The sequence below is a fragment of the Drosophila ananassae genome (assembly GCF_017639315.1).
Source record: "Drosophila ananassae strain 14024-0371.13 chromosome Y unlocalized genomic scaffold, ASM1763931v2 tig00000103, whole genome shotgun sequence".
NCBI lineage: Eukaryota > Metazoa > Arthropoda > Insecta > Diptera > Drosophilidae > Drosophila > Drosophila ananassae.
In genome coordinates this window covers 43,611-54,451 of record NW_025319064.1, presented here as the reverse complement: position 1 = coordinate 54,451, position 10,841 = coordinate 43,611, and the positions used below count along the sequence as shown (strand labels likewise).

The window sequence follows — 10,841 nt, the reverse complement described above, 5'->3', positions numbered from 1 at the left end:
GGCTCTGTGTGGAACATGTCGGTAAATCAGGCCTGCCTCTTCAACATATTCCGAATATTTCTTTGGGTTTTCCTTTATCTTCTTCTTCAGTGAGCCTATCCAAATGCATTCTGTGTCTTCGATTGCTGTGGCACTCCTCAGCTTCTCCACTATCGGCTGGCGGGAAAGTGCATCCGCGACTACGTTCAGCTTGCCTTTTCCCATCTCGCGATCCTTCCAAGTGGGCTTTCTATAACCATTTCAGCGCCATGTGATCCGTGAACACGTCGAACTGGTACCCCTCCAGGTACGGTCTCATCTGCCGAATGGCCCATATTATTGCCAGGCACTCTTTCTCCGTTGCCGATTAATTCTACTCCGCGCCTATTAACGTACAGCTGGCGTAAGCGACCACTCGCTCGCCCTCATCCGTATCCTGCGTCAGTACTGCACCCACGCCGTAGTCGCTGGCATCTGTTTGCAGCACAAACATCTTCGTGAAAGTCTGCTAAACGCGAATTTAACTTCTCAAACGCCTCTTGGGGTCTTGCCATCCACTCCCACTTTGTTCCCTTTCGTAGGAGATCGTTCAACGGCCTTGCGATCTCATCGAAATCAGGGTCGAATCGCCGATACCACGACGCCATCCCGATAAATTGCCATACCCCTTTCACGTTTGTCGGGGGTTCCAATTCCGTAATCGCTGCGACTTTTCCCGGTTCTATACCAATCCCTTCACTTGTTATCCAGTACCCAGGTACAACAGCTCTTCCCTGAAGAAATGGCCCTTATCTGTGTTTATTTTGAAGTTTGCCGCCTTCAGTCTTCGGAACACTTCATTCAAATTTGCCATATGCTCCTCCTTCCTGCGTCCGATCACGATAATGTCATCTTGATACGCAAATGCGTGCGGAGCCATGTCCGGGCCTATGACCTGGTCTAAAGCCCTTTGAAATGTTGCCGAGGCCGAGTGTAATCGGAATGGCATCACCTTCCACTGGTACAGACCTTTCCCTAGTACCGTAAAGACCGTATACTTCCTGCTCTCTTCCTCCAGTGGAATTTGCCAATAGCCATCCTTCAGGTCGAGGCTGCTGAAAAATTTTGCCTCCACTCAATTGCTCCAATATGAAGTTTATCCTTGGCATAGGGTACGCAGCTTTAACTGATTTTGCGTTGATCTGCCGAAAGTCCACGCACATCCTCCACTGACCCGTCTTTTTCCTTACCATGACAATACGTGAGCTGAAGGCGCTATTGGACAGCTCGATACATCCCTTCTCCAGCAGCTCTTCCACTTTTCCATTGATTTCCCCTTGTATTTTGGGGTTTTTTGGGTAATATCTTTGTTTTATTGGGATGTCGTCCTTCATCGTGATTTTATGCTGGGTTATGTTTGATCAACCATTCTGGTTTGTGAACGCCGCCAGCTCTTCTTCGATGAACTTTTTGTCCCGCTCGCTCTCCCATTCTTCCGAGGGTCCAGTTATGGCTATGGACAGCCTATCCTCCAAGCATCCGCTCCATCTCTCTCTTTTAATAGTGTGGGTTGGACTAATGCGTTTTTAAGATATTCAAAATTTTTTATTTATGTTTTTCTTGCACAAATGGGTAAGGTGTCTTGAATAATACGAGAAATTTGGTGTGAAACGTCTGTAGTAATTGCAAAAGGCTACGAATCTTCTAGATTCATCTGCGTCGGACGGAACAGGATAAATTTTTATTACGTTAAATTTTTTATCGTCGGGTAAAATTCCTTTGTTTGTGCATTTGTGTCCCAAAAATGTTACTTCGTGCATAAACAAAGAGCATTTTTCAGGGTGTAACTTAAGGTTGTGTTTTCTACATAGATTGAATAAATTAGTTCGATTTTTTATCATATGATTTTCTGAACAACCTATAACTACTAAGTCGTCCATATAAAGGAAAGCTTGGGATGGTTCTAATCCCGAAAATGCTAATGTCATCATTCTTTGGAATGAATTTGGTGCTATTTTTACTCCATAAGGTAGTCTTTTAAATCTGAATGACCTAGTGCTTGTAGAGAAAGAGGTAATATCTCTTGATTCCTTTTCTAGGGTAATTTGGTGAATTCCAGACATTAAATCTAGACAGGAAAAAAATGTTGCTCTACCAAGTTGATCTAAGATATCTTCGATTCTTGGTAGTGGGAATTTATCAGCTAGTCTCCAACGTTTTTGTTCTGAGCCAGGAAGTGACTTTTTGGGTACTAACAGCAATGGGCTGTTGTATTCTGATACTGATGGTTCTACTATATCATTTTTGATTAGCTTTTCTAATTGTTTGTTTATTTCATCTTTTTAGCTATGTGGTGTTCGATAGTTTTTAATGTAGACTGGTGTAAAATCTTTTAATCTCAGCTTCTGTTTATAGAAATTATTTGCTGAAATTGGTTCGGTTTCTAATCCGAATATATCTGTAAATTTGGTACATAGTTTGGTGAGGGTGCTTTTATACATTGCACTGTGGGCAAAAATCCCGTTTTTGGTGCATAAACACTAGTTTATAAGATATTGACTTAAAACTTTTTTTGTTGTATTATTTTAACTAAAACAAAATTTTGGTTTTGTTTTTTTTTTAATTTGCGTACCGCTCAGTGGTTAAAAATGCACTTTTATATAAGAAATTATTACAAATTATAATTTGAATCACATTTGGTATTACATTATAGAAAAATTGTTAAATTTTACGAACACTGAAAAAAAATTGGATAACATTTTTTTAATAACTTTAAAATTGTAACTTTTTCTTTTCCTTGTGTTTTAGTTTTCAATATCGTCTGGTACCTCTTCCTCTAATTCGATTTCAAAAGTGTCACTTACATCATCGTTGCCATTTTCTTCATCTGTGTCTTCTGCGCACGAGTTTTGGGATGTACTTCCGTTTTTGTGGCCAACACCTGGGGATATGATTGTCGAATCCAAAAGATCGACAACCTCTGCTGGCAGATTGGAGATTGGGATTAATAATAATTTTGGGTTGGAGAATGCCCGCCTCGCCGTATTTCCGTCATTTGTATTGCCACTGCCATTTTGTCTCGGCTTGTCCACATGAAGCCTCATATCTTTCCAAAACGCTGCTTGAACTTTATATTTTCGTGCCTCCAATTCGATTTTGTCATTTCCCTTAATATGCCACTTTCTAAGCTCAATTCTGTATGATATTTTAAGCAAGAATTCAAAAAACGAATCCATGCATGAAGGGAACTTAATCCATACTGATCCGTATGTGGCTTCATAACAAATATTTTGGAATAAAAATCACTTGTAGTAAGAAGCTGGGTGGGCTTTGCCCCACACATTGGACACGACTGGCAGGAATTTGTTCCTGTTAATATATTTAAGACCTTGCCGTCTATAAGTGTTAGGTGCCCATCGAATTTTACAAAAATTGCATTCGATTGAAAAGCATGCACGTATAAATCCAGGTTTTTAATCTGATTGTCCAAGTTTTCTTTTTCTTCTAATATAAGAGACGTTGTTTCCTTTAAGTATGCTATTTTTAGAGGACGGCAAAATCGTATGGACTGAGGCGATTTATTTAACCAAATGACTCTTTGTTTTTGATCTATCATTTTTATGGGAATAATTGATGTAACAAATAGAGAATCATCTAAAGATTGAGACTCTGCGATGCTTAATTTTTGTTTGAATAAACTGTGACCAGTAGACCCATCAAACCCATAACTAAAAATAAGAGTACACTGAGTAACATCTGAAAGTATTTCACAAACTTCCTTTTGCATCAGTAATATTCTTGAAGCGGTATGGTTCAATAAGTTTTGCATGGAAACTTTTGCTTCATTTTCGGTGCATTCTATTCCAGCAGGTCTACATTTTAATTTCTCCTCGGCTATTTTCGAATAAGAGGGGTAAATGTCGCAGCCATGTTGTTTACTAAGTTGTTTTACATTTATGTATTGCTGCTTAGTAAACCCATTTTCCATAAAAAAAGCGAATGCCTTTTCAGAAGTAATTGGACTCGGAGCCAGCAATCCAGTTCTATCAGATTTTTTTATAACTTCATTTTCCGTTGATTTTCTGGCAGAAATGTTAGCAGCGTGTAGTAACAAAGGGGATGAATACTGATTTTCTATCGCAATATATGATTGGCGAATCCAAAAGATCGACAACCTCTGCTGGCAGAGGCATCCTGTTGGTTTTTGTGAACCAAGAACTAGACAGTAAAGGATCAGACGAATCCATAGCTCTGTGAAAGACATCTGACATATTGTCAATCCGGCTACATTTTCTGCTAAGGAGCCAACAGGAACAATCGATTTTTCAATGATAATGTATCCATGTACTAAAATTTTGTGTACTGTTGGCGACATGGGGTACTAAAAATAATTGCTCCTATATATAGTAAAAGTTTCAAAACAGAAAAATTTGAACTTTTCTGAATTTATAGGGTAATGACAATTTATGGCTATCAAAATGGCGCTGAATCAAATTGTGATCTATTCCTAATATAGAGGACAATAATTTTGGGTTGGAGAATGCCCGCCTCGCCGCATTTCCGTCATTTGTATTGCCACTGCCATTTTGTCTCGGCTTGTCCACATGAAGCCCCATATCTTTCCAAAACCCTGCTTGAACTTTATATTTTCGTGCCTCCAATTCGATTTTGTCATTTTCCTTAACATGCCACTTTCTAAGCTCAATTCTGTATGATATTTTAAGCAAGAATTCAAAAAACGAATCCATGCATGAAGGGAACTTAATCCATACTGATCCGTATGTGGCTTCATAACAAATATTTTGGAATAAAAATCACTTGTAGTAAGAAGCTGGGTGGGCTTTGCCCCACACATTGGACACGACTGGCAGGAATTTGTTCCTGTTAATATATTTAAGACCTTGCCGTCTATAAGTGTTAGGTGCCCATCGAATTTTACAAAAATTGCATTCGATTGAAAAGCATGCACGTATAAATCCAGGTTTTTAATCAGATTGTCCAAGTTTTCTTTTTCTTCTAATATAAGAGACGTTGTTTCCTTTAAGTATGCTATTTTTAGAGGACGCAAAATCGTATGGACTGCGGCGATTTATTTAACCAAATGACTCTTTGTTTTTGATCTATCATTTTTATGGGAATAATTGATGTAACAAATAGATTATTATAGACAAATTAATTTTTGTTTGTATAAACTGTGACCAGTAGACCCATCAAACCCATAACTAAAAATAAGAGTACACTGAGTAACATCTGAAAGTATTTCACAAACTTCCTTTTGCATCAGTAAAATTCTTGAAGCGGTATGGTTCAATAAGTTTTGCATGGAAACTTTTGCTTCATTTTCGGTGCATTCTATTCCAGCAGGTCTACATTTTAATTTCTCCTCGGCTATTTTCGAATAAGAGGGGTAAATGTCGCAGCCATGTTGTTTACTAAGTTGTTTTACATTTATGTATTGCTGCTTAGTAAACCCATTTTCCATAAAAAAAGCGAATGCCTTTTCAGAAGTAATTGGACTCGGAGCCAGCAATCCAGTTCTATCAGATTTTTTTATAACTTCATTTTCCGTTGATTTTCTGGCAGAAATGTTAGCAGCGTGTAGTAACAAAGGGGATGAATACTGATTTTCTATCGCAATATATGATTGGCGAATCCAAAAGATCGACAACCTCTGCTGGCAGAGGCATCCTGTTGGTTTTTGTGAACCAAGAACTAGACAGTAAAGGATCAGACGAATCCATAGCTCTGTGAAAGACATCTGACATATTGTCAATCCGGCTACATTTTCTGCTAAGGAGCCAACAGGAACAATCGATTTTTCAATGATAATGTATCCATGTACTAAAATTTTGTGTACTGTTGGCGACATGGGGTACTAAAAATAATTGCTCCTATATATAGTAAAAGTTTCAAAACAGAAAAATTTGAACTTTTCTGAATTTATAGGGTAATGACAATTTATGGCTATCAAAATGGCGCTGAATCAAATTGTGATCTATTCCTAATATAGAGGACAATAATTTTGGGTTGGAGAATGCCCGCCTCGCCGCATTTCCGTCATTTGTATTGCCACTGCCATTTTGTCTCGGCTTGTCCACATGAAGCCCCATATCTTTCCAAAACCCTGCTTGAACTTTATATTTTCGTGCCTCCAATTCGATTTTGTCATTTTCCTTAACATGCCACTTTCTAAGCTCAATTCTGTATGATATTTTAAGCAAGAATTCAAAAAACGAATCCATGCATGAAGGGAACTTAATCCATACTGATCCGTATGTGGCTTCATAACAAATATTTTGGAATAAAAATCACTTGTAGTAAGAAGCTGGGTGGGCTTTGCCCCACACATTGGACACGACTGGCAGGAATTTGTTCCTGTTAATATATTTAAGACCTTGCCGTCTATAAGTGTTAGGTGCCCATCGAATTTTACAAAAATTGCATTCGATTGAAAAGCATGCACGTATAAATCCAGGTTTTTAATCAGATTGTCCAAGTTTTCTTTTTCTTCTAATATAAGAGACGTTGTTTCCTTTAAGTATGCTATTTTTAGAGGACGCAAAATCGTATGGACTGCGGCGATTTATTTAACCAAATGACTCTTTGTTTTTGATCTATCATTTTTATGGGAATAATTGATGTAACAAATAGATTATTATAGACAAATTAATTTTTGTTTGTATAAACTGTGACCAGTAGACCCATCAAACCCATAACTAAAAATAAGAGTACACTGAGTAACATCTGAAAGTATTTCACAAACTTCCTTTTGCATCAGTAAAATTCTTGAAGCGGTATGGTTCAATAAGTTTTGCATGGAAACTTTTGCTTCATTTTCGGTGCATTCTATTCCAGCAGGTCTACATTTTAATTTCTCCTCGGCTATTTTCGAATAAGAGGGGTAAATGTCGCAGCCATGTTATTTACTAAGTTGTTTTACATTTATATATTGCTGCTTAGTAAACCCATTTTCCATAAAAAAAGCGAATGGCTTTCTAAATGCCTTGTCTAAATCGCTTTATGTTTCGGCAGCATCGTGGCAAATGTTTATTAATGTAATTAATAAAGTTAGTAATTTTATTTGATATTTTTTGGTTTATTGTTTCGATTTGATGATCGTCATTCAATTTGTCGAATATGTAAGTCTCCAAGGCTTCTCGCGAGCGTTTGTTGCTTTCCCAAATTGCAAGAAGAGCCCCGTGACCAAACACATATGTGCCTGGATAAACGTAAGTTTACCAAAAAGGAGCAAAAATGGTAAATTGTATGACAACAAGGACACTTTTGTAGCTAATTTCTCGTTCTTACTCTTTTGCAAGGCTGTGCCATTAATAAGTTATTCTCCACAAAACACAAACACAATTCAAATCTATAAAGATACACATATAAAACAGTTCACAGTTGGACAACAAGACATATAATAACAAATGTTTAAGCTAATTTGCATTAATAATTACCTTCGCAAGGAATTTCCATTTTTAGATTTTTAAAACTCAAATGAAGATATCTAGATTCGATTAGTATGGGTCATTCATAAAAATTAATTAGGAAAAAAAATAGGTTTATGCACCAAAATCGGATTTTTTACCCATTGTGCTGTGAGCCATTTTGGACTCACTATAAAATTCGAGGAAAACGACCACATAAGGTGTATCTAGCAGTCTTCTGCTGTTTTTCAACCAAGGCAGTACACCTAGAGGTGGTCACAGACTTGACTACCCAAGCCTTCCTGGCGGTGTTAAAAAGATTTTGCGGACGACGAGGATTACCAGCGAAAATCTATAGCGACAACGCGACTAATTTTGTTGGAGCCTACAACGAACTATCAGAAGTAAAAGAAGCAATTTTCGCCGAAGAGGCACAAGCACTGATACACAAGACCTGCGCAAATCTGAGCATAGAATTCAAGTTTATACAACCTCGGGCACCCCATTTCGGAGGCCTATGGGAAGCCGCGGTGAAATCAGCCAAGCACTTACTGAAACGAACACTATATACCGCTACACTAACTCATGAAGAACTTGAAACCATAGTCATCGATATTGAAGCTATTTTAAATTCTCGTCCTTTGACACCCGTCTCTTCCAGCCCGAGGGATCTTACGGCATTAACGCCAGGGCAATTCCTGATTGGAGAACCTCTAACGGCATCACCTGATATTCACCAATCAAGGCGACGCACAGGGTTACTCACTCGGTGGAAGCGGATCGAACAACTACGAAAGGAATTCTGGACACGTTGGAGCCACGAGTACTTACATGAGCTACAGAATCGATCGAAGTGGACAAGAAGTTGCAAAACAGTAAAGATTGGTGATCTGGTTATAATAAAGGAAGACAACATCGCTCCGTTGAACTGGCCCCTGGGACGCATCGTAGCAGTCCATCCTGGTAAAGACGGCGAGATCCGAGTGGCAGAAATTCGGACAACATCCGGCAATATAACTCGTGCCATACATCGACTGGCGGTGCTACCAATCAACGATAAGAAGAAAGAAACCGACCTATAAAAAAAAAAAAAAAAAAAAAAAAAAAAAAATGCTTGTCTTAACAATGGTACTCATCTGGGTGATACCCGGACTGACTCTGCCCACACCCCCTCCACCTGAAAGGAAGGCTAATAACCCGGTTGTCATCACACCAATCAACAACGTAACCGGGAAGCCACTGATAGGATATCAATCAAATCTGCCGAATGGACACTCATCACATTTTTTGATCTCAGTCAGCTGGCCCGAGAGATCGAGACGGTCAAACGAGGCATCCAATCTATAAAACAATGGTGCCCAACGGCTTACGAGGTCTGTCCCACGATCATACAAACATTGCAACAGGAAGTGGCAGAAATCCAAGATGCTGATCAGTTAATGCATCATCAACGGCAAAAACGCGGAGCACTGAACATCGTTGGAAATATCGCGAATGGGCTGTTCGGAGTACTCGATGATCAGTACGCCAAACGGATGGAAGAAATTATTGGTAAACTAAGAACCCAAGAAAGCATCACGCATAAAATAGTAGAGAACCAGACGTCAGTTCTGGATACCACCATCAACATTATGCGGAGGACGACGATCGAAACGCAGAAGAGGATGCAGGACCTAGAAGCCAGCCAGGCTAGAATCAAGGTGAGAATGCAGTTTCAGAGTTGGTCGTCGTGGCAAGTCACATTCGTCGAGTCCAGGATGCTGTATTAAATGTGCTAATCGGGGCACACGAAGGAAAATTGAGCCCTGCATTGGTGTCGGTAGAACAAGTGAAACAGGTGATCACAAAAATACAAACACACCTTCCACCGGGAAGACGATTACCCATCACAAGTGAGACAGCACGAGACTTATATCGACTGGCGACCACAAGGGTACAAGAAACCGAGGACTTACTAATGTTCCATACGAGTGTTCCATTAGTCGAAGAAGACGAATTCACAGTATATCGGATGGAGTCAATTCCACAAATAACGAGAGAAGGCCTGGTGATAACCAAGACGGAAACAAAATATCTAGCAGTCGGTGATCATCGGAAACACCACTTTGCGATCAATCAAGAACACCTCAGTCAGTGTATCAGCGGGACGAACGGAAATAAGGTATGCGAGTTTAAGCAAACACTATTGGGCCCGGACGCCCATCAACTCCCTTGTACGATGGCGGCACTATCAAGACATCGGGCAAGGGAATGTAAGCCAGAACCAATCAAAGGGAACCCAACCAGTTATTGGGTTCAATTAACAGAGCAGAATGCATGGATCTTTGGGACAACGAAGCCAATAACAATGACCTATGTATGCTCGGACGAAAAAGATCAAATCATCATCGACGGCGTAGGCAAGCTGACAATCAGGCAAGATTGTGTGATCCAAAGCCCGACCATTACATTGTTGGGGCGGGCGCAGTTTAACTCATCAGGAACAATAAGGATGTCAGGAAGTTACGTTCACGAGTGGCCATCACATGAAAAAATAAGGACAACAGAAGGACAGTTGGAAGCAACATTAGATCAGCTAGACCAACTACATGCAGAGGTGCAGGGGTTAAAAACAAGGACAAAGCAAGCACAGGAAGAGGTGGACAACGAGGCAGACTGGAATCTGGTTCATCAATATTCCGGAGTAATAATGTCAGGAGTAGCAATCCTCATAGCCGCATGGGCAGGGTACACGCGGTGTGCCCGGAAGGACACCTCAGCAACCCATCACCGGAGGACGACAATAACCCAAGGAGAAGAATTCCAGCTAGTCGAACAACGACCCGGGCTGGCCATGTTGGCAAGAGATGGACACCACAAGAGATTTGAAGTGTACGATCCAGAGACTCCACAGTAAAAGGCAAGCAAGACATACATAGTTATAAGAAGGGTTTATTAAATTAAGGTAATCTTAAGAAGCTTCTCCATCACTGGTACCCATCGAGGAAGCACCACTATCAGTAGAAAGGTTGTCATCACTGCTCCAAGCGGAACGACGAGAGAGGCGCCGTCGGGCAATACGGCCAAACGGTCGAAACTGGACAATAATGAGATCGCGATCCTCCATTCCCAGAGAGGCGGGGGTACCGCGGCGAGGAAGAATGCGGCCATAGTACCAGAAGTGAAGATCAGAGCAGCGTAAGCGGAGGCTGCGACAATATTCATCCATGAACTCCTGGATGTTGGAGTCCCGCTCATGACAGGTCCATTTCATACGGCCATAATAAGGACCAATAACTCGAAAGAAGAGCAACGACATGATCAACGAAGATACGAAGAGTGGTGCAAAAAACGAACCAGCAGCCCCTATTATTGAATACTTCAATGGGGGGGGAGAATGTTGGCACCTAGTGCCAAGACCCACTAATCAATCAAGATGCATCAGCAGGTCACAATACATGGCACCTAGTGTCATCA

At 40.3% G+C, this 10,841-nt stretch overlaps 1 protein-coding gene across 1 annotated transcript; it reads left to right on the top strand.

The window, feature by feature from the left end:
* Positions 1–7,522: 7,522 nt before the first annotated feature.
* On the top strand, positions 7,523–8,467 carry LOC123258204. The gene has a single exon (XM_044718077.1). The coding sequence runs from the start codon at positions 7,523–7,525 to the stop codon at positions 8,465–8,467; it is 945 nt and encodes a 314-aa protein (XP_044574012.1).
* Positions 8,468–10,841: the final 2,374 nt, after the last annotated feature.

Coding starts and splice junctions, on each gene's coding strand:
- LOC123258204 (XM_044718077.1), top strand. CDS start 7,523: ATGCACCAAAATCGGATTTTTTACCCATTGTGCTGTGAGCCATTTTGG.